The sequence below is a fragment of the Betta splendens genome, chromosome 16 (genome assembly GCF_900634795.4).
Source record: "Betta splendens chromosome 16, fBetSpl5.4, whole genome shotgun sequence".
Taxonomy (NCBI): Eukaryota; Metazoa; Chordata; class Actinopteri; order Anabantiformes; family Osphronemidae; genus Betta; species Betta splendens.
Window position 1 is genome coordinate 19424680 of NC_040896.2, and position 24657 is coordinate 19449336.

Sequence of the window (24657 nt, forward strand, 5' to 3'; positions counted from 1 at the left end):
CCATAACAAACACAAATGAAATGTCAGAGGTCAAAGGCTGACATGACACATGACATGTGACTTGGCGTCGACTTCCTGGTGACCTTTTCGTCGGACATCATCCCGACACGGCCGGAGGCGACGCCCCCTTCACACCTGTGCGCTCGCATCCCAGTTAACGGTGCTTGGGAGACGTTTGACGTGCATCTGCTGTAATGAGTGATACCTCGGGCCGAGGGCCTAATAAGTGGACGAAGGACGGAGCTGTCATCACGCAGAGCGAGTGCCAGCGGAGAGCGGGACGGCTAAGTCCAGAAAGCCCCATGACGAGCCTGGACGGAGGAGCGGTGACCAGCGGGGACGGCAGCTGCTTTTAGATCTTTGGAATATCATGTAATAAAATGAATCAGACTCAACACTCTAAACCTGAATCTAAAATTGAAACCTCAAAGCGAACGCACACATGGTGGATTGGTGTTTTTATGGAAGACTGTCTGCGGGTCCAGAGGCTGCTTTACCCTAGCGGGTGTGGGAGAGCGATGCTGGGAGGCAGCGATTCATCACTGATAAAGAGGCTGGGACGCCCTCCAGCAAGAACACACACCCGTGTGTGCACGTGATCCGTGCAGACGTGACTGGACGGGTTTGGGACGAGCATTATGGGGCAATTGTTCTACCAGTTACTCATCAGCCGTGTGTGTGTTAATGAGTTCACAGAGACATGTCGGGCCTCCAGCCCGGTACGGCGCGTCCCCTTCCTAACGCCTCCCGTTTTGTGAGGCGGTAGCGAGGCCTAATCCTTCCATCAGCGGGCGACAGTGGCGCGGAGAGACCCAGCGGCACCATCAGCTGGTCACGTTGAGTTTGGAGGTTACACGTGACATGCAACTATGAGCCTGCGTGGGGCTGGAGGTGCTGTAGCTAGTAACAACAGAGCGTGAGCCTAATACACAGACCTGACAGCAGACAGTGAGAAACAGGAGGAAATCACACTCAACTCCTGTAACCTTTCTGTCCTTGTGGCCTATTTACCCTTTTAAAGCAGCCTGCAGCTCTCCTACTGTACCTTGCCTCTATAAAATGGAATCAGAGAGACTAAAATGCCCCAAAAGCAGCAGGGCAGGGGGGCTCGCAGGCATGTGGCGCTAGGGTGGAGGGGCTACGGGGATGAGCCCAGGCTGTGGTGACAGGTGGGAGGACGAGGAGTGAGGGGGGCAAGGGTGTGGCAGGAGGAAAAAAAATGCGGCAAACAAATGACTGAACTGACAACTCCATGCTCTTTATCTGGTTCTGCACGTTATCTTGCATTATACAAAGAGAAGTAATCTACAGTAGATGAACCTTTTCGTTTGCTGCAGCAATGAGGACACTGACACGTCGTAGCACTTTCTCTCTTGGTGAAACTAGTTCATAGCGATCACAGAGGATGAGCTGTCAGCATTCTTGGCTGATGAGGGATTTCTGGAGAATACGGTCAAACCCAGTGATGTGTCGACAGGCATCGATGCCCTCGACGCTGGGAGGAATATTGTCATGACACCTTCCGCCACTAGTTGAGAACGCAGCGGAACAATTAAAAGGTCCCGGGTTTGTTTGGGCACGAGCACAGTTCAGCAGATGCCGCAGGATTGTACTGGACCAAAGCAGGTGGTCGTGGTTTAACAGCTATCTGAAATAGACCAGACACACACACACACAAACAGAAACACACACACACACTCTCTGTCTCTGACACACACTTAAAGCGAAATAGTTCTAAATAAACTCTAAGTTTCGTGAGTGCGCCTGGTTTGTTGACGTCGATCAGATGTCAGACAAACAGGAAAGACACCTCCTGAGGGTGTCGAGGAGGGGGGAGGCGCCTCCCCCGCCGCCCTCACCCACGTCTATCCACATACCACCACCGAGTCAGAAGGAAAACACAGGAGGCGGCCAACATCACTTGTAAATCGAGTCAGCCACATTGTGAACGTGTTAAAATATGGAACGAAGCCTGCTCCACGGCCGCTTAAGCTGCCACTTAATAATTGTGTAACAGGCCTTTGATTTGTTTGTGTGGGAATGTACGACTTCACGCGGTTTATTTGCCAGAAACCCACCACAACCGAGCGACACACACAGACATGCTGTAGACCTACCGGGTATGATCTTCATCTACGAGGCGGTGAGGGAGGAAGAGGAGGAGCGGGCTGACGAAGAAGAAGAAGAGAGCTGGACAAGAGGGGGAATGAGGAGACGGGAGACCCTCCTGTCTGTTTGCTGGGAACTGCCTTGTGTTGAGTTCTGACAGGCTGCGCCTGCTGCTTGGATCCGTCAGCCTGCGCTCCCGTGGCAGCGGGAGGAGGGACGTCCAGCCTTGCAGGGGGGCCGTGTGTGTGTGTGTGGAAGGGGGGGTGAAGGGGCCCAGGGAGCTGAGAGGGGTGGGCAGCCAGGGGGTGACGGCAGGTTATAAATATCCAGCCGATGATCACACTGAGTTACAGTTAGGCCGGGTGCTCGGCTACGCTCTGGCCCTAGAAACACCTCACCCACCCTCCCCCTGCCTCCCCCCCTCTCTCTCCCTTTGATTATGGTGCTGGCATAATCTCTCTGATATTATGTTACTGCTCTCAGACAGAAAACAGATATTATGGGAGCATGCTCTGACGTTCAACATGATTAACTTATGCTAAAGTCATCAGCTGGACACAATGCAGCACAGACACGCATCATGGTGATTAGGACACCTGATACAGAAGACACGGGGTATATTAATGGATAATAAGTCATGATGTACATACAGTAGATATTAACACTAATTATAACGAGACGGATGCTCAGTGTCTGGCATTAAACCAGTGAATCAGACCGGTTAAATTGGATATGTTCAAAGACTTTACGGGCAAAGTGCTGGCAGGAACACAGGCGGGACACAAATAGCAACAAAGCCAGAACATATGAAAACAGAGACCAAATGGCCTGTTTCACAGAGTCGGATCGCCGCGCTCTCAAAGCGTCCGTCACCACAGCGAGGGCTCAGGGATGCACAGCGTCCTCTATATATAGTAGCTTCTATTACATGCATATGGCTTTGTCAGTTGCAGCGATGACAACTGGCTCCATTGGCTGGACAGCAACGCTGTAGTTGACTGTGGTGTGTAGGACGTAAGCAACGATACGGCGGAACCAGGAAGGAGATTAATGGAGGACCCCAAAGAATTCCTCCTGGTGAGTTCATGAACTCCTGAACTCACGGAAGCGCCCCATGCACCTATGCCATTATGTTCAGACACGGCCTCAAAGCTCTAAAGCTAAAACAAGGTGGACCCTTATGCTGAAGTGCCTTTCATGTAAATAATGAAAAAAATATAAAGGCTTGAAACATAAAAGTCTAAAACCTTCCTGCACCATCAAATAAAGCAGAAAACAGCCCATGATACTTAACATGTGTGGCTCCAAAACCTCTTCCACACAACTGGAGTCACGTTAGTCAGTCCCTCCCAGATGAGACCCAACGCGCACTGTGGGAAATGACTAATGTCACAGCCATCTCAGCCAGACTTCAATATGTTCCACGTGATCGATCTGTTTGGTTCTGGGGTCGGGCCTGCGTTGCGTTAACTGTTTCTCTGCTGGAACCGGCTGCTTCTTCTGCATCGCCATCCAAAACATCTAGTGTGTGGGACCATCACAAAACAACTGGCCCATTAGAAGAAAGCATATTACGCCAGTATAACACGTAATTAAAAATTCTACATTAGCCGCCAAGTCTACTATAGAGGACAGTTGTTATATCTCCAAAATGTGTCGTTCTTCTCCAAAAGGTCACATAATATGAAACTCAAGTCTTCACATGCGAGAACGGCGCAGATGAGTCACAGCTCTAAAATGAATGTGGCACCATAATGAAAGACACAGAGCTGCAGCGCTCCGTAGCTGTTCATTTACCCACTCACACAAGAATGCGACTGACATGATTGCGGACATGAAAACACTGGAGGACCTCAGTGGCAGTGCCATTCGCTCTAATTGCCCCTGGTGCCGCGCGGGGGCGGGGTTTAAATAGCCTCTCCAGCTCGTCCGGTTCACACACAAGTGCTGTCTTCCATTCAAACGGAGGCCAAAAGTCTCAAACGTGTGCGTGTGGCACTGAAAGCATCCTGAGAGCAACACTTTTGTTGCCTGAGTCAGTTTCTCTTCAAATGATGTAAACAAGTAGTAAACATCCACATCTGACGTACTGAGAATAGAGCATGTACAAGAATAAGTCTGTAAACTGACGCCCGGCGTCATTCCTGATGTAAAAGCAGGGAAGCGTTGAAAGAGGTTCATGCTCCATATGATGAAATATGGGAGCTGGATCTAATCACCTCCACGTGCGGATGGCGCGTCTGTGTCACGTTACAATGTGAGTAATGGACAGCAGATGTCAGCAGTGGGTCGCCTGATACGCGGCTGCATCCACATCTGACGAGCTGCGTGCGACGGACGAGTGGGAAGATCGAGGAGCCCCGCGCGAATAAACGCTAATTGAATCCAGAGGCTCGTGTCACGCGCGGAGCCAAACAAACCCACACCCATGGAGCGGTGAGCGGGCCGCTCTGACTTCCTCACACCCTCCACAGACAACGCCCATGTCAAGTCCTCGCCGCACACACACTGCGAGGATTGCAACAACGCTCACGACAGTCGCGACGACGTCTCCTCCCCGCGAAAGCCGTGGCGCATTAGACATCACGTGGACGTCGGGATCTCTTCATTTGGGCAATGCCAGTTTCACTTCAGCAGAACCGACCACACTGTCACATGGTGGTTTCGACTTTTTGTAACACTCGTTTCCAGTGCACGGTTTCCAAATCGCCCCCCCACACACACATACCAGCATGCAGAGGTATGCAGGGGCCACGCTTATCACACATAAAAGACAGGAGATACCACCCAACCGCGGTGCCAAGAACACAGCTTTACTGCAGGAGCGGGGCTCCCAAACGCACCACACCCCCCTGACTCACTCAGTCTGGCTGTAGCTAACGCGCAACCGTCTCCACAGGGAACAGGCGAAGGCCGCGCAGCCCCACCTTGCTGGAACGACTGCAGGTCTGTATAATCTCATTTGGCAACAAGTCAGAGGAGTCTCCAGAGATTACTACTAAGAACATCTGCAGCGCCCGCTTTATTAGCAAACAACTTCAAAAACGGAGATGGTGCACGTAAAAGGAGGGTCACCTGTTGCTATCAGTGGAAGAAGAACCCATGTGTGATACTGACACTCTAGTATCTGGAACTCTATCTAGCTCTGTTTTAACACGAGGTAATTACATCTCAACCAGATCTCAAAATAATTTTCTCACTGTCTGACTAAAGCGATTCTCAAATAGAAACTGCCCCGACTCCACATCACAAAACACACTGCTTTAAATATTATTCTGCAGAATACGTCACGGACGATTGCAGCACGCCATGAAATATCATAAGCGCATGACATTGTGAAAGGTCAACAACAGAGCTGTCATCCCAGACCCCACCTAAAACCTCCCATGCTTCAAAGAAAGGTGGGGAAGCCGGAGAGTCTAATTACATCACATGTAGGACAAAGCAGGAAGTAGGTTAACGGGCACGGGTTCAGACAAACCTTCAATGAAGTTGGGCCAGGTCTTCTCCTCCGGCTCCCCCAAAGAGTGGTCCCACTCCGCCTTGTCGGCCCCGGACAGAACCGCTCGCTCTATGGCCAGTTGTTCCAGCACGTCCAGGTCCAGCTCCTCTCCCTGCACCTCAGGCTGCACAGGTGGTGGGGGCGTCTGCCCCTCCGCCGCCTCCGGACTAATGAGCTGCTTCACCTCCACTATCTCCTCCACCACCACAATCTTCCTCTTCATGTTGGCCTCGTCTGCGTCCGAGTCGCTGGGCTGCCGAGTGTCCCCCAGGTGAGGCTGGTCAGGCCGGGCGGCTGCGGGTGTGGCGGTGGCAGAGGGTGTGTCCTCCCTCGACTCCTTCTTCTTCTTCTTCTTCTTCTTCTCTCCCTCCCGTTCGCGGGCCTCCGACGCAGGGAGCCTGGTCTCTGCGCTGCGCTCTGTCGCCCGAGTGGCCGAGTGTTGTGCAACTCTGGGAGGCTCCTCTCGCTCGACGGAGGGGCTGGTCTGTGCCTGAGCTGCAGCTGCCTCTGCTGACGCTAGTGCTCCGGCGGCGGGCGCTTCCCTCGCAGTGGAGGATGTTTTTCGTTTCGGAACCTCCCGCTCGACTTTTTCTGCAGAGAGCGGCTCTGGCTCCACCTCCCCTTTGTCTGCCGGGGCCTCAGAGAGCACAGCTGCCGCCCGCCCGGTTTCCTCGCTGCACATTCCTGCAGGAGTCATCTTTAGAGAGACGCACATTTCAGTGGGTTCAGAGGTCGTGGCAGGACTCTGCCTAATAGCGGCCTTGGGTAGAGGTGTAATGTCAGTGGATGCTAACGCTTCAGGCGAAACAAGCTCTGCGTTTGCGACGTCTGATCCGGTGGCTTTAGCCTTTTTGCCTTTGCCTTTCTTCTTGCTCTTTGAAGACTCTTCTGCAGCTTTCCCCGTGTTTAGCAGGGATTTAGTGTCGACTCGGGGCTTCTCCGATTCCGGCAGTGACGCAGGGATTTCTTCCTCACGCTGAGAGTTTTCTGCTCCCACTTGGGTGACTTTCTGCACTGTGGTTATTTCTACGTTTGTGACAGTTACTCTCTCTGGTTTCATTGTTGCCGTAACACCTAACTCAGCCTCGGGGCATGATGGTCGCTGTGCGATCTTGCTGGCATTGCTTCCCTCAGGCTTCTTTTTCACTTGTGCATCTAGAAGCACTGCAGTTCCTACCTTGACTTCCTCTTTTGGCCTCCCAGCAGTCGGATCAGTGGCCTCTTCTTCTTTTAATTGTTCTCCATCTATATGTTGTGTGTAGGTCTCCTCAGTCTTTACACTGGCAGTAACAGTTAAAAGCTCTGACGTAGCCACTGATATGCGTTTAGAGACATTTTCAGACACTTCTTCTCTGAGCTGATCCTCAGAGGATTTTATCTCTGATTGCTCCCTGGCAGCAGCAGGTTTAGATGCCTCACCTTTCTTTTTCTTTTTCTTTGATTTTGAACTTCCTTCAGTTATTTGTTTGGTTTCCTTAACCGCCTCTATGCCAACATCATTTTGACTTTTATGATAAGTAGTAGCATCTTCCTGCACTGATGGGGGTGCTGGCGTTGGGTCTTTAGGGTCTTCTGGTGCTATTTCTCCATCTTTTTCGACATGAGTAAGTGTCATTACATCTTGTGTTGTCCTCTTCTCTTTTATTGTAGTTTTATCTGTGGCTACCTGCACCACTTCAGCATTGGTCCTAGATGATGTGAGACCGGTACGGACACTAGTTGTTACTTCAAGTATTGAGGATTCAGCAGCTTTAGAAAGAACTTCACTTTTTGGCTTTTCTGAAATATTCACTGAGGTTGGTGTAGCATCACTCGGCTCCTGAACCACTTTGGGGGTTTCTACATTATCGGACACCACTGGTTTGCCTGTGGTGCTTCCAGGTTTGGCTTTGGTTGGTACAGACACTTTGTCAGTTTTTGTAGCTTTCTCTTGACCTGGTATTTTTACTTCAGCAAGTTTAACCGACTCCTCAGTTGCCTTTTTTTTCTTGGCCTTCTCTTCCTTCACAGGTTTTGTGATGACGGGGGTGCTGGTGTCATTGGTGTCATAAGATTCCTGAACAGAAGCCACAGTAGCAACTGCCTGAGGCTTCATTTTAGCTGGGGTTTCAACTGTACTCTTCAGCTCTGTAGACTTAACCTCATGAGCGATTGCTTCTTTTGCCTTCTCTTCAATCACATCTTTATTGACAGTTTTTTTGGTGATGGGGGCAGTAAGGACAGTGGTGCTTTGAACTGCAGCTGTGGTAATGCCTACGTGGGACTGCACTCCATCACTTTCAGCTGTAGCTTTGATCTCTTCAGATTTGATTTGACTGACAACCACCTTTTTCATCCTCTCTTCCTTGATGTCTGTGTTCGGACTCGTGGTGGAGGTTGAACTGATTGTGACGATTTCACTAGACTTTATGGCAGATTTTGTATCAGTCATCTTGGGCTTCTCTCGCTCTCTTCTATCAGCTGATACCTTTGGTGATGCACCTGTAGCCTTAGTGACAGCAGGCACAATTAATGGTAGGGCTGGTGTCACAGTGGTCTGTGGCACATCCTGTTTCAAAGCCACTGTTTGAACTGGAGCAGAACTTAGCACCTTCTCCCTTTGAACCTCAGACACTCTTCTCACCTGGCTTGTTGGTACTGGCCTCTCTCTGCTCAATTCAGGGAGCTGATGGGAAGCTCTTTTCAACCTGCTCTCATCCATCACGGCTGCATCATTTCCCCGCATGAACATAGTCTGTGGCTGGTCCTCTTCTTTCATCTCCCATGATGCTTTGGGCCTGACTGTCTCAGCAGTCATTGAACGACCCCTGAACCTGGGTGTCCTATCAGAGTGATTCTCTCTTTCTCTGGGACCCATCATCTTGTGGCGGTAGCCCTGACGCTCAGCCAGTGCCCCTTCGCTCTCTGCTTCATTGTTGCGGCCCGGCTTAGGAACATAAGAAGTTGGACCTTCTACAGATTGGACCCTCGCACCCCGGGCAATAGCTAGGGTGGAAGCTGGCCTTCTCACTCTCTGCAAGGAGGCTGGAACAATCTCAGGGGGCAGATGGAGGTAGTCACGTAGGTAAACAATGCCTTCATTGGTCAAGTACCAGTAAAAATGTCTCCAAGCGAACGTCTCTTTCACATAGCCCCTGGACTTGAGAGAGCCCATGGCACGGATAACTTGTAGGTTGCTTACATCTTGTACCTCAGGGTGCTTGATTTGTGGCCTCTTGTCCTTCTTGGCCACCATGACACCATCTCGAAACAGGACTTCATAGATGGCCCTCAACTCCCTCAGGGGCATCAACATTCCAGCAACCATTGTGCTTTATAGGAGTATACACTCTCGAAGTAAAACTAAAATGCACAAGATCAAAGATGACAATTTAGATCCTCTCATGTCTTGCTGTGTAAAAGAATCCAGTGGCAAAACCAGATGCCACATGTCTTTGAATCATGTCATAAAATGAAAGAACAAATCCTCTCTTACTTTTTTCCCTTTGTTCTCGCTGATCCTTCGCTATCGTGAAGAAAACAGAATATTCCTCTGTGAAACCTGACTTGGACAAAGTCAAAAGTGTGCTGTTCTCCCCACATTCAGCAGGAATGAACAGACTCCGTTCTGCCGAGATGGCAATGACAGAATGGAAGAGAGGCAGCGTGTGTGTGTGTGTGTGTGTGAGAGAGAGGGAGAGAAAGAGAGAGAGGGAGCGAGAGAGCGAGTCACACTTCTCACTCCGACTCCTCCTCCTTTCTCTTCCTATTTCTTGTGGAAAAACTGGAATGGAAAAAAACTTGCCAAAGTAAACAGTACAGAGCATTGAAGCAAATGAAAAGAGCAATAAAGCCATTACAATAAACAAAGAGTCAAACGAATGGAGCGAAACTTGTGAAGTGTGTAACACATGTTCTTTATCTATCAAATGCCCACCCACAAATGAAAGCACACACCTCTAAACAGACACTACGGCACACACGCCCTTCGGCTACTCATACACGAGCCCCATGAATGGACTGGTCTAACCAGCGATGATTAAAAAAAGGAAAAAGAAAAGTTTGCATATCCCATTCCAGCTCTGGAGCAACTTTCTAGGCAGCCTGGTGGAGTGTCAAGTGCAAGGTGTCTAGTTTTACGTGTTTCCTGATCGTGTATCACTGGAGAGCATTTACTCCACACACACGCTGTACAGTGCGTTTTCCAAATGTCACATGTTTGAGTGTGTACGGACCTTTTGGAGAAAATCGTGTAACTAATAGAACAATGTGAGTCACAGGGGCAGTGTGATATGACCCAGACTAATATAACAGTTATAATATCAAGATTCTATTAATAACTATGTTTGTTTAGGGTGTCACCAAGCCACCGAGCGAAGGGAACTGTGTAGACTAATCTGTGTTTCCTTTTGAAGGCTATTAGTGTGATGCAACAGGCTGTAAAGGGCCCTGAAGTTGTGCGTTGGGTCTTCATGCCTCAATTTATCTTGGAACCAAGAATCTATCTTACTATATAAAGACGCGTGCATTATACTGTAGCCAACCCTTTGGGCTCTCTCAGGAACATGATATCAGCCTCCTATCCCTAGATCACTTGTCTCCTCTGTGCATCTGTCTCCCGTTCGTCTTAGTGTGTCACCAAGGGGGGGTCCTCCCATGTTCGGTGATCAGGGAAAGTCAAACTGGCCGGTGAGCTGGCCTATTGCTAGATAGAGTACTGTATATGTCAAGTCTGTGAGAAGACGAGCACATACTTAAACAGGGGCAACTAAAGCAGAACACAGTAATCTTGCAAATTATAGCACTGGCGAAGACGATGATGGTGATGATGATGCATTCTACCCACTGCTTGAAACCGCACACACTGCTACACTGGGGGAAAACTGTTTTCATTTTATTTGCCATGGCAACAGTCAAATGAAGTGAGTCACATATCCGCTTTCAGGGCTCCAGCGGAGCAGCGGTCCATAAATCCAGAGCACCGGACAGCTGGACAACACTTTATTTATTACAGCATTATTAGCACATGGCCAGGCTGTTCTCTTCACTACAGCAAATACAAATGTGACCGCCTTCCGACAACATGTGACTGGCAATAGTACAGCACCTTTCAACCGATGCTGATGCAGCCATAAATACAAATACTTTCCCATGACAGTTTTAAGGTGCATTGAGTCTGAGCTAGAGGCGACGCCTCAGGCCACGTACATGGAGTCCACCTATAGCAGTTATGCTCTAGAAAGAACCCTCTGATGTTATCTTTAGCCGTACACTTAGAGTTAATGATTGAGTCTGAGGGCTGGGACGAGCTGTCAATGCAGGTATGAAGCAGCCGTCACTGAACAAGTAAAGCATTCCTCCGTGTTGCGAAAGAAAGGCTTTATGAATGACATGCTGCAGTCGGCCTGACACTGTGTTTGTGCATGTGCAAGCTTGACTTAGGTTTAAGTACATACAGCAACTGTTTAAATCACGTTTAAATGGGTGTAAAGCATTTTATCACTTAATACTAAACTATTTACTACTTTCTACTCCACTGTGGGATTCCTACTGCCAGTCGAGTGCTCATGTGTCAGTCGACTACCTGTTAGTCAGACTTCAGGCCTGGTACAGTATGATGTTGCATCGCCGTGCACAGTGTCGTTCTCTCCAGGAGACATATTGGACTGATTTCATGCACTGTTTAGGCACAAAGTGCTCAGTGAACTACAAACTGCCCACAGTGGCCCTTGATCTGGCTGGAAGCCCAGCTCCTTCAGCCAGTCCATAATATCAAACACAGCAGCTTGAAGAGAACTACAATCCCCTCAGGCTCGACAAACTGTGGACACGCCAAAATGCTCCACGGGTGGTGTTAGCCGCTCAACAACGTCCAAAAAGAATAATGTGCACTATGATGTGTGTGGCGAAGCAGTGGTAAGACTGGTGATGGGTCCACTTCTGCCTCAGAGTTTCAACCTCCACAAGTACCAGAATAGGCATGTCAGCACCGGCAGAGTGTGGCTGGTGATTGGCCCACTGTAACGGCCTGCAGCTCTGGGGTCTGTGGGCCCTGCACACGTGCACTCCAGCCTGATATCAGATCCATGCCACTCTGCCCGATTCCAGAGAAGGCAAAGGTCGGCACAACCTTTCTCACCCTCTAACATACAGTATGATATTACATTACATGAATGACAATGCACCATGACACCAATGTAACATGAGCAAGTGACTCATTTAATGGAGGGAATATATAATATTACACTGTATTTATTTAGTAAATACAAATATAAAGTAGATTAATCATCCTTAGGAGGATGGACCTCCCTCCATCCAAAATGATGACCAGCACTTTAGCAGTCATGACAAATCATCCTGCAATGCGCCGGAGCTCCCGTTCTATCTGGAAGTTCAACCTATTTTTGTCTGAGCAGCTCGTGTCCCGGCGGGTTATACTTAGGACGGTGACTCCTCTGTCGGGGGACAGCTGTGTCCCCTGACGGAGCTGACGCGGTAAAGCAAAAAAACCTTTGACCCGGAGACCTTCCAAACTTAGAGGTCGTTGTAAACTGCTTCACATGCAGCTCGGAGCTGTCACCACAGCGCCCTTTGTTGTAATCTGTCCCACAGGTGAATTCAAGTAATTACTTTAAATTAATACAGAACAATTACTGGATCTCAATCAGGTCTGCTGGATATGACATGACCAAATGTTACTTTGACGAATATTATTTGTCTAAAATGTTAAATGAAAAGGTTACCATGGAGACTCCGAAAACATCAGTCGTCACTGTGAAATAGATGTAGACACCTTTATACCCTTTACATATAGGTATAAAAGTCAACTGCCCTTAGTGAAAATATAGAGACATACTGTAGTAAAGCTCCCAGAGACACATGTTTTAATTTGGAGCTATAAATAATGGACTTCCTGACCTGTCTATTTTAACCTGTTGGCTTCCTGGCTAAAAGAAAGTAGCCTTTGAAATACAATAAGGACAGAGTTGCAAAGATTAACCTCTGGCACCCTGGGTGTGGATAATATAGTGGTTCTAACAATGGACGAGGACGATGGACATACAGTCAGAGGAACCAGAGGCAGATTTAGTGGTGGCTAGAAGGAAAAGAAAAACACAGTATATCCCACTGTAGACTACCAGCAAACACTAACACACAAACCACAAGCTGGCCGCAAACAAAGGAGCCTTGTATGTTGGGAGCTAGTGAACAGAGGGAGCCTGAGAGGTGTCTTTGGCATTTCATACACTGCCAGAAAAGAGGTAAAACCAAGAGGCAAATTATAGCAGAAGGAGGAATTGTTATTTTGCGGTGTTCACAGCTGTGGGACACAAACAATGCACTCAATCAGGCATTATGGCAACTGCTCTTTTTTTGGCAGCATAAACATCTCTTGCCTCATAAATATGCTTGGAGTTACAAAAGGCTTGTTAAAAAGGAGTAAGACCATGTTCTCGTACATAATAGGGTTTTGGTTTTAGGTCTGGCCTGGATTTTTATTTGACTAAATAAACAATAATGCACACAGACAATCTAAACACTGGCATGAGCTTGAGGTAAAAATGACTTTGCTCTCAACTCCACAATCAATGGATCATACAGACGTTTCCTTTTCCAGAGTGGAAAAGAAGTGAAGTCACAGCGTTTGCCCCCCTTCACCCTCCTCGCCAACCATAAATAAGCAGGAGCTCACAAAAAGAGCAAGTCCTTCTCATTCCTACCAGCTCTCACTTTAGAAGCTGTCCGTCGTGTGTTGTAGAGCAGTGACCGCCCCCTTCGGCCCCTCAAATTTGGACAACAGCCCACCCATGACGGGGCAAATCGGGCCAGACAGGATAGAGCAGTAATGTAGCTGATGGTTGCGTAGCGTGTGGACAATGGTCACAGCCACTGATGCAAAGGTGCCAAATTATTCATCACACTATGAAGATATCTTCGATATAGGATTTCCTCCTGCAATACTGGGCACAACGTGAAATTGGTTTTTGCTGTTAATGAGAGTAGAATTTTGAACAGAACATTTGGTGGTAAATTCTCCACACAGCCATTAACAAGTTCCAGCAGTGAAATGTGGACAGAAAATTCAAACCAGCCCTCGACTCTCTTGTTCTTTCTGGAAAGCTGGATGCCAGCTCAGCTAAATGGCAGCCAGGGATCAGAATCAGCATGCAGGAGATGGGATTGCACCATTTAGGAACAAATAAGGAAAGAGCAGTTGCACAAGACAAAGCCACAACGTCTCCAAATCTTTTTTTATGACTCCTCAAATTCTCAAATGAGCAATTGCTGATGCACCTCTTCAGGAAGTTCATCAGGCCCATTTACTCAGTCACATTCACACCCTCCTGCGTCAGTTTGCAGCGGCGCGTTATACAGTAAGCACTTACCTTTTCTTGGGCTGAGCCAGAACCGGTCTCCAAGGAGATCTCCCCCGTCCATGCTACTTTGATCTGACATTACACTGCGATGGCCTCAAAACTCCCAACAAAACACAACTGCTTCCTGATTGCAGTCAAAACCACGGTGCCACTGCTTCTGTCACCCTCGTGAGACCCAGTGTCCGTACACATGACATGCAAGATGGGGCTAAAGGAGAGAAGGAATGGGATTGGAGGGGTACATTCAGGGTAGGGAGGGTGTTTGTGGGAAAAGAACAAGGGCATCTTTTCATCTCTGGCCCATAAACGCAGAGGAACATCTACACACTATAAATCTGAAGGCCTTGCCAGACCGGACGCATCATCTCCGCTGCCTTGGAGACCCTCGCACCATGTCCCATACATCTTAGGATGCCCACGCTTTATCCCTGGCATAAGAGAGGACACACTGGGTGCTTTGTTCAAGAAATGCTGCAATTATAGCCACAGAGATTAAAATGAAGAGTGGGCACGAAAAAAAAGGACAACTAGAAAACTAGAGTGAGAAAAAAACAAAGAACTGGGAGCCAGTCTGCAAAAGGCACCGTCAGGACGTCCAAGTTCCACCCAACAACAGCCCTGCCTTTGTGTCTTGGACTATTATTCCTTGGTTTACGGGGAGCAATTAAGGCTTTTGTGAGTCGATAAAAAGCAGTGAGTTAATCTTACAAATGGAGTCAGATTTAAGCACAACTCGAGGAGATGCCAGCGCGTTTTCAGGGTACAAACAGGGACAACGCATTTCAGGAACTGTGCACTGACAACAACTAACAACTAACAAGTCTGGCTTGTTTCTAATGAGCATATCTGATCCTGAGATAACATTTAAAGTGAAAGAGAAAAATATTCAAGGCTAGACTTTGTTTTTTATTCATGACTAAAGGGAAATTGACATTATGCAATTAGGAGAAGTGACTTTCAACAAACCATGTAATTAGACACAGCCTGCTCGTGGTGCATACGTATACATTGATAGATGCCAGTCTAATACCAATGAGATGTGGGGACAAACTCAAGAGGTGCGGTATGAAACTTGGGCTTTGGCTTCCAATGTGACTGCATCCCTTACGCATCAGTATTTACGACCTGGCAGGTGACTCTCCTAAAATGGAGCTCCAGTGTAGCCGGTGAGGACAGTATAAAATGGCTGCAGGGAGTGGCAGGTGTGGCAGCGCGGGCCAATAGCGACCAGCCTGAACTGTGCCACAGGCTGCTGGGACTGTGTGCAGGCTCACTCACCACTCCCTCACGCTGCGCTGGCTCGAAAGGGCAGCAGCGCGGGCGTGGCCTGAGCCAGCGGGGCGCTCCAGCGTGAACACGCGTCCGACACAATGAGAAGCGGTCACACTTTTTGAATAAAAGTTCAAAAGAAAAAAAAACATGAAACATCTTTTGAATATTTCCGCCGTGAGTCAGCGTCGGCAAAGATACGGGCGTGGCCACGCTAGGGTTCGGTTGCCGTGGCAACCAAGCCCACATGTCAGGCAAATGCATGCGCTATCCGTGGCTGAAGCTGCTGTTGCTATGGGCGACCAGCTCATAAACAACAAAGCTGGACACGGGATCCTGACTCTGGGCTTCCTGTCCTCCTGCCACAATGCTCGGATTTGCATTGTAACCCGAGGAGGCCGAGCATTATTTTTAGATTTGGCCCTGACACACACGAGCACAATGCAGGTACAGATACATACACACATGAAGGCAATTTATCATCCTCCCTCTCATAAACCCCTCCATCTGGGGGGAATGAATCATTCTTCCTTCCCTTGGAGAAAGAACGACTGCATGAGGTGTTGGTTCCATGACAGGAAGGCGTGCAGTGAACGTACTTAGTGTTTGTGGCTGAGGAAAAGAAAATCACTATTTTCCCACAGCTTTGGAGTCCAGTTACAGACGGTGGTGACTCACCATCATTACTATCGCTCAGACTCTTAGAAACGGACTTTCACTGAAGTGCCTCACATGACTGCAGCAGTCACGGAAAACGTGGCATTTTAAACTCCAGCTCCATGATCTTTTGATTAAGTTTATTAAAGTTACTTCATGTACAAGAAAGTCTCAGCTCAGTGTCGAAGTGTGTTGGGCCTGAAGCAGGAAAAAAAAAAAACTTTCCTGAAATCCTGTCATTCCAGCGTTGAGAGGTGAGTCCGGAGAACCGCCCCGGCAGCATGACAGACAAGTATGAGGTCGATCAAAACCAGAGAGAGAGAGAGAATGAAAGCAACAACCCAGCTGCAGAAACAACACTTAAACTATATGATGACTTTTACAGCACCTCAGGAATCACAGTCCTCGAGATACCGCAGTATAAAATGTGCCCTACCTGTTCATTCATGCAGGACTGTGTGATAAAAACACTACAGAGCCCGGAATACCTGTCACAAACAACTCATGGAATGTCTGTGCTTGTGACCCACGCACCACTTATTTAAAGCACATTCAGGGCTTCGCATCATTCCTAAGTTGTAACTGAACTCTTGCTTTATCTCCACTCAGTTGAGCGTGAAGCTGAAACAGCCCCAAAGGCATGAAAGCTGGACAACAGACGCCACACCCTGAGATACCCTGCTGCACGATCCATGGAGGATCAGGTGACCGCTGTTCAAAGTACAACAGACTGAGAGCGACAATAAACGAGAGCACTAACGCACACAGCTGCTTCCTTTTGTAATATTAAACTATTCAGCTGTATTGATTTTATAAGGTCTTTGCACTGACTTAACACTGTCCCACCCACAACGCAATTGTCCTGCTGCAGGAGATGACATTTCACTTCTCCTGACCTTAACAACATGGTCGATTTGCCCACACATCCTGTTTTTTCACCTAAAACTAAATGTTCACCCAGAACAAGAGAATTAACAGCACAAACAATGGACGAGCTTCCCTTCCCAAGCTGTAACAAAAAGCCAGAGAAAATACTGGGGACTAATACACAGCACATGGGCACATGAAAAAAAAAAAAAAAAAAAAAAAAAAAAAAAAAAAAAAAAGAACTCCAAAATAAAAGCACAAATTATGTTACAGTTTGTCCTCAAGACTGTGCTCCCCTATGGGACAGAGCTGCAACAGGTTTCTGCAAATAGGACCTTTTAATACTTTATTTGTTTGCTATAACCACATTCTTAAAATAGTGTGGATGGATAAAAATAATTATTGTATATGACACATTTATAGTGAGTTCACTCAACACACACACACCAGCAGGAAAACTGCATGAACAGTACACTCTTGTGGCAAAGCAGGGGGCTGTCTGGCTAATCTGTATTACACTATGTAAATATATATTACAGCAGCTGTATCAGATAGCAGTGTGTGCTCTGAGGAGAAATTTAAGCCATCGTGATCGTGGGGAACAATGGACGACCTGGCTTTGTATCGCTTCCAGAGCAGCTCATGTGAGGTGTGACCAGGTGTGTGCAACAATGATCACCGTCACCGCGGGTGACGAATTCTGAACGTCGAAGCCCGAGTCAAAGCTGCAGAAACGCTGCACAAAGTCGCCTCTGTATCAGCGATCACACGCCACATTTTTGCTTTATGAGTAAAGTTCATAGTGACTGAGCGGCCATTGTCTGCAGCCCCCCCATGCCCCACCCCACACCGTTCAAACAGAAACGTCCAATGGTCAGTCTGCTCTTATCAAGACGTTTACAGCTCCTGCACAGATCATCACAGTCTGATGGAGAGGACTCTGTAAACACACTTCCAAGGAACTGGCGACTCGCGAGTAAAGGTTTTGTGACACACCTTCAGCAGACAGGGCCGGCTCATTGTAGATTCCTGGTTACACTCAGGTGTGTCAAACCCGCCGTGGATTTACATTCCATGTGCAGTTTGAAGTATAATGACAGCTTGTGAGGGCAGGTCTCGACCCAACCTGGCTATAAAACTAGACCTGTGAAAGCAATTATCACCTAAAGCTTCATTCCAGCATCGCAACACGAACCCCATAAATCCACGTATGCATGTTTGCATGTGTTCTACCTTGATGTCGTTTTTAAAATAATATGGGTACTTGGTTTGGAGCTGCAGATGTTCTGGATCATCGTGAAACGACAGATGCACTCACCTGAAAGACACAAACAAACAGGATGTTAGAATATAAGTTCACGTTTGCCCTAAAACTAATCAGCAGGCGACAAAAATGATAAACTCCTGTGTTACGTTGTGTTAGCGATGAGCAGAAACAATGAATGTAGCCTCTGACGTGTGTGTGTGTGTGTGTGTGTGTGTGTGTGTGTGTGTGTGTGTGTGTGTGTGTGTGTGTGTGTGTGTGTGTGTGTGTCTGTTTGACAAAGTGGTGATTCACATTATTGTGACTCAAGGCGAGTCAACCACCTCCTCTGCAAACAGAACATTCTCTAGGACTTAAGTTGGTCGGACCTCTGGAATCAGATGCAGCAGATCAAGATAGAGGCTACAGTTACCTGGTTAATATCACCATCTACTGGACAAGCAGAACAAAAGCAAGTTGACAAGTGAATGGGACATTCACTGTTGAAACAAGATTGTTTTTGCAACCTAGTATAACCATAACAAATATAGTAAAACAAACTGGTCTCTTGCTAAATGTCATGCTTTACCCACACAGAGGCTGCAAACATGGAGTGAGTGTAACCGAGTACTTCACAGGTCAGATGACTTCGGTGCCGTGATGATTTTAAATGACAGGGCCGAACTTTACAGCTGTCCTCCGCCGTGGCCCCTGACACGACCACCCACAGGCCCCGCTGCCGCTGCAGAGCGGGGATGCCCACGAAAGCCAGCTTCAGTGTCTGTGTGATTAACACTATGTTAAATCACCACCCGACATGTCTGGACGTCTGTGGTCTGGGAAAAATCGCACCCTAAAATAGGACCTGTCTAAAGCGTGGTATAGGTTTCAGCAGCTGACTGTCACTGCTCAGGGCTTTATGGTGCATATTGAAATAATATGACTTAATTTTATGTCAAGGTAATAATGTTTTACTGGGCAGGTCGTTGTGGTCTATGGATTTATGTCTCATGCTGTGTTTATGTGCTGATTTTAGGGCAACACTCCCCATTAAAACCAAAGTAATTAACAACTATGCTGCTACATTATTTAATACATGACCAATAATATACGCAAGACTTTTAGTAGGATGAGACATAAATACAGACAAAACATAACTAGTTTGTGTGAAAAGCTTAAGATTGATCAAATGGCCTGTAGCTCAAACAGCTCAACTAAACGATTCACGTATTGTCATAATATCTGCAATTACATGTGACAAATGGTTGAACTAAGCCTAATGTATCTCTTCTGTGTAGGTCCATGCTGTAGTTGTAGCAAAGGAAGGCAAAGAAGCAACAGGAGGAGGAATGGACCATCCCATCATCACATGATTCCCTGAACGGACAGTCTGCTCACACTGGCCACTAGTCCTCAGACATAAAGCCGATTTGGTGCAGACATGCCCTGAAGCAAACAACGCACATGTTTGTCCTCTCCTCTGTGTTCCGCTGCCAGACAGACGCGCCTCCAGCAGCCAAACACTCACACGCACACAGTACCGCGCTTCTTCTCGCTCTGTGGGCGGTCGCCGCATTCCGCTGCAGCCTGATGGAAGCTCAGCGGGAAACATTCCCTCAGTAGCGTCAGTGAGCGCACACTCAGAAAAAAAGAGCCTTTGAGTGGGACGAAAGCCTCCTCAGCAGCGCGACAGCCCCACAGCCAGAGCCCAGGCCCAGCAGTGAAATACTGAAGAGCCCAGGCTGCTGAACCAGCGACGGAGAGCGGCCGGCGAGGATGAGGCAGTAAATCTGTGCATGAGCACACGGCCGCATCAGCATCCACTCATCAGAGCTGCACCTCTGATGCAGCTTTAGGAGATCACAGCCTAATGCTGTGTACTCGCTAGGGTATATAAAACTGTGATTTATAATTTTGAATAAAACTTGGGTAACTGGGTAAACAACAAAGGACCGTGTGAACACCTGACCTGAATCTGACTTTAGGTAAATTAACTGTGAACCAACAGGTTTCAGGAGAGCGTGAACCAGTCCCATTCACTGACTCGCAGCATTAGCTTAATGGTTCGTAAAGCTGTTCTACAGGTGAACACAGAATGAGGCAGACACCTGTTTCAGTCTGACCCGTGTGAGCCCCCCCCCCGCCACCACCCACACACACACACACACACACACACACACACACACACACACACACACACACACACACACACACACACACACACACACACACACACACACACACACACACACCCTCTCTCTCCACCTGGATCACTTTACCTCTGGGCTTGGCTACCTGTCCCCTTTCTCCTATTTCAGCTCCACTTTACTTCGCCGTGGCTTACCTTTGCTCGAATAGAACGCCTCCATGTTGAGCGTTTGCAGGTACGACCCAGGAACTTTGGCTTTCTCACCGCTAACGTGCTCTCTGCTTTATGCTCTCACTGTGAAACGGCAGGTCTTTAACTCACTCTCACTCTCTTTTTCAAACACGTCATGCTGTGGAGATCAACAGAATGGGAGCCCCCCCCCCCCAACCCCACCCTTCCCAGGTCCTCCTTCACAGGTCAGAGCCGCCCATTGTAATAAGTCCTCTGTTCATGCGCATCAGGTGTGTATACACTATAGCCACATTGCTTCAAAGCACCACCAAACCGCTGAAGGTGCTGGTTTCTGTGCAGCCGTTAGGAGGAAAAACAACATTTGCATGCTCTAATGTATGAGTGTGAGTGAGAAAACTCAAAACTTTCCTGCCCTGACACAAGACAGTAGCATAGAAGCAGAAAGACACCTTAGTATTAGTACGTCTGATGAGGAATGAGCCTTTGTGCATTATGTAATAACTATTTAATCAAAGAGAGGTCGTCTGTCTTCACACGCTCCGGTCAGGGAATCAGTCAGCTGATCCATCAAAGCTCCAACAAGCACAATGGATCCAGTGGTCTGGACTCTTTGAAACAGTCCTTTAAGTCAATGTGTGCCGTAATGGTTAATGATTAACAACTCTTACAAACTGCAGCGTAGCACCACACACATTAACTGCAGATGGAGTGAGAACTGTGTGCATGAAGCCCAGAGCTTCACATACAACTGACTGCCACTGTATTCAACAAACAAATATGTAACTGATACAATACAGTAATTCAACAACAGACAAACATAGTTGGTCCATAGGATCAATTAATATACAGCCCAGCATCAGGATGAACTCTTTCAGCTGTCACTCGTACCTACAGTACAGTGAACTCTGTTCTCTTATTATCTTATCTTCTCCATGTTTCTGTTGTCTGCATGCATGTTTATACTGCTGCATCTATGTACCACAAGAGGACAGCTCTGAGGGCTCATCTACGGAGTCTTTTAGATTTTCGTGATTCCAACATGTGCATGTGCCACACTGACACTGAAGCCTCTCATTTACTTCCTGTTCATCTCTCCTGTTGGTGCGGGTTTAAATTAGTCAAAGTTTGAGTCCATCCAAGCATGAATTTATTTAAGAACCACAATTGGAATTGGAGCAAAGTACAATTCCAAATACCAGATGTTTTCCAACATGTTACAAAGTAATAGGATCATAAAATGTCAGCTTGTTGTGCTGCCCCCAAGTGGTCAGACAAACATTAGACTGCATCTTTATACTAGTTCAGCTTAGAGTGCAACTCTCCACACCTCTCGCCTGCAGATGCGACTTTTTTAGAGCCACCCACTTTACTGGAGAACACACTTGAGACACACTTGAGTCCTTTAAGCTGTGGCTGGAATGTTTATTCATCTTATGGACCAAACCTCACTGTGTCACTTCCATTTATTGCAGATTTGTACTCTTACATTTATTTTTTGAACACAGTTCACACAGATAGATTTACGCTTTATCTCTGTATGAAACTAACAACCTAACAACAACATCAACAACAGCCAGACTCATCCCTTGCTACTGAGGAGGACACTAAATTGAATCACAGATTCAGCTCCACCTAAAAGACACACGTGACCTCAGTGGCCTCCAATGTCACCAGAAATAACAACAGAGGGAAACGACCCATGATGCTTTTCCTGGAAGAAATGTTGTGTTTTTATGTCACAGGAATGTCCTGAATTGTGTGCAAATCACTTATAGTAATGTGGACAATGCTGTGAAGCCAGACAGGACAGGACCGTGTGGGCTGCAAGGCAGAAATATAGCGGGAATGTATAGTTTACAGTGATAAGAAGGGCTATAAATTGGTTTTGTCCCACAGCTCTAATACAATAAATTAAGCTTTACACTTAATGATGTGGTGGAATATAAGCAAACATAGGAGGACGAGATGGAGCAGCTCCTCCACAGATCATTTGAAACAACACAAGCCCTCGGCCTGTCTGTTCAAATAGAGCACACAGGCTGGATCTGAGCATCCTCCCAACACACGCCCAGTTATGCATCTCTGGAGCTGAACCACCCACAGGTCAGAAGCTCCACTCCTCATAGATCATTAATACAGGAGGAATTAACAAAAAGCATTATCCAGGGTGTGTTCAATGATTTTATGTTATCTGTAAATGATTCTGAACCAATTTTACTGATCTGTAATCTTCACCACAGTCAAACCTACGACCTAAGCTGACGTCTGGTTTCAACTTGTCACTACTATACTGTAACAGTGTGATTAGCATCGTACAGGAAGAAACATGACTGTGAAACAACCCGCTGTTGTTTACGCTCTTCAGTTATCGCGACTGTGTCCTTGTATCACATTATGAGTCATCTGGTGATCACGCATCATTTTAATGAAGGTGGTACAAAGGAAATAAAGTCAAGTGACTTCCTCTGAGGACCGGTCAGTGAGTCACGTCCTGTCTGGACTTTCACGCTGAAGAAGCTGCCGTTTGGCTGTGGGCGTCTGTCGCTACCGACGATGAGAAAATTCAAGCAGGATTGGATTTTCCCATGGGAAAAGCACAAAATCACGGCAATATGACTCATCGACGCATGACGTTGGAGGGGTCTGTTGCTTTTAGAAATAATGAACTGTCCCCTCAAAGCCCTTAGATTCCTGTGTTGGGCCTTCAACATGTGGCTCATGTCAAACACGTCAATCGTTGCTTTCTTTGGCATTTTAAGAATAATAATAAGAAACAAAAGGTTAAATATTTGACTTCAGATCAACAACCAAGGTGGAGCACAGTGATTTTATCCAGCCGACTGTGATACAGAGCAATCACACATATTTACAGAATTCCAACATACATGTACAGTAATGTGGCTGCACACAAACGTTTCAAGTCTTTTTTCCAGGTTTCCTTTGTTTCATTAAGCCTTTACAACTTCCCGAGTCTTCCTGCAGCCTTTCCTTCCTGTCTTTGTTCTCTGTGTTTCTTCAGCTGCATCAGCGACATCCAAGACGTGAGCCTAATATAGCAGCGCTTACAATGAACAGTGAGCCCACGGCCAGACAATGGTGCACTACAGTAGGTGGTGGACCTGGTACTAGCGGCAGCTAATCCAGCAGCCTCACAGATCCAAACACGCACTGTCGTACAGTGAGTTGGCGAATCTCTGCAGGGCGAAGCTCACACTCGGTGCATTCATCAATATGCCACGCTGCGGCGCCTCCTCACGTCTGGCAGCAAGCGCAGGCCTCAATGCAAACTGTGTTTTCTGTAATCAGCACACTGGCGATAACGTGGGCAGCTCATCGCTCACATGAGAGCACCATGATGACGCTCAACCTGCGGAAGCTGTCACAGCGTGCGGTCGTGGAAAATACCATGTTAAAAGCCGGTGCTTGTGTCCAGCTGGGACACATTCAGAGGCCTCAACGGGGCTGGGAAAAGACCCGAAGGCAGCGGTGCCTGACGTCATGGCACCAATCACAGGGGCTACAGTACCGGCCCTCTGTTTACGATACATACCTCTGGACCTGACACCTGGTTGGAATGTGGCCTTTGGCCCAGACTGTCCTGTCCAGGAAGCAGAGCTACTGCAGCGGAGCAAAACAAGATGCAATTTAAATGTGTTGTAGAGGTCAGAGCTCCATTAGGCAGGTCGGTGGCCACAAAACAAGGAAATGAGGAGGCAGGAAGACGAGGTGACATGGGTCAGGATGGGTAAGGGTTCCCAGAATACACACAGAGGTGAGGAGATTCCCTCTGAGGGGACGAGGCAACGCAGCCATGCACGTCAGCGTCACTGTATTCTTGTGCAACGAATCGGGGAAACTCCCTGCGCCTGCGGCGTGGCTGCTACAAACAGAACAATGGCAAATGAAAGTGATTCGGTTTATATTTCCATGGCGCTGATCAGCAGCGATCTTTGTATTTAATGACGTTTTGCAAAAGCATCACAAACTGTGGCAGAGCCTTCTGAGTAGCAAGTGGCACAAAGCCACAAAAGAACAGTAAAACGTGAGGAACCTCAATAAATATTGGTTTTCATGACTACATTACCCGATGTAAACCGGCAGAAATGGTGCGGGACGACGTCTGAATAACATCAAGCTACAAATAAGAGTTTACGTGACATCATGGAATTTAATAAATCGCAGATGAGTGTTCAGAACCAAATAATACATCACGTCCACAAAAAAAAAAATAATGTCGAGACAGCAATGAAGACAGAGATTTGTCCTCCTCTTAACAGAATACAGCTGTGCTTGCCATAAAAAGGGAGCAGGG

The 24657-nt window shown here is 47.5% G+C and overlaps 1 protein-coding gene across 18 annotated transcripts in view; it reads right to left on the minus strand.

The window, feature by feature from the left end:
• Window positions 1-24657, minus strand: part of plecb (plectin b) — a 78744-nt gene that overhangs the window by 35936 nt on the left and 18151 nt on the right. For 6 of the 18 annotated variants that reach the window (XM_029129519.3, XM_029129518.3, XM_055503450.1 and 3 more), the window contains exon 1: window positions 5591-9236. The exons of 6 other annotated variants lie outside the window; for them this stretch is intronic. In XM_029129519.3, the coding sequence (XP_028985352.1) occupies window positions 5591-8918 (3328 nt within the window). In that variant the 5' untranslated portion in view covers window positions 8919-9236. Of the gene's footprint in view, window positions 1-2117; window positions 2285-5590; window positions 9242-13977; window positions 14045-24657 lie in introns of those variants that run through there. 6 more of the 18 variants (XM_055503447.1, XM_055503457.1, XM_055503448.1 and 3 more) reach the window with 6 other exon arrangements.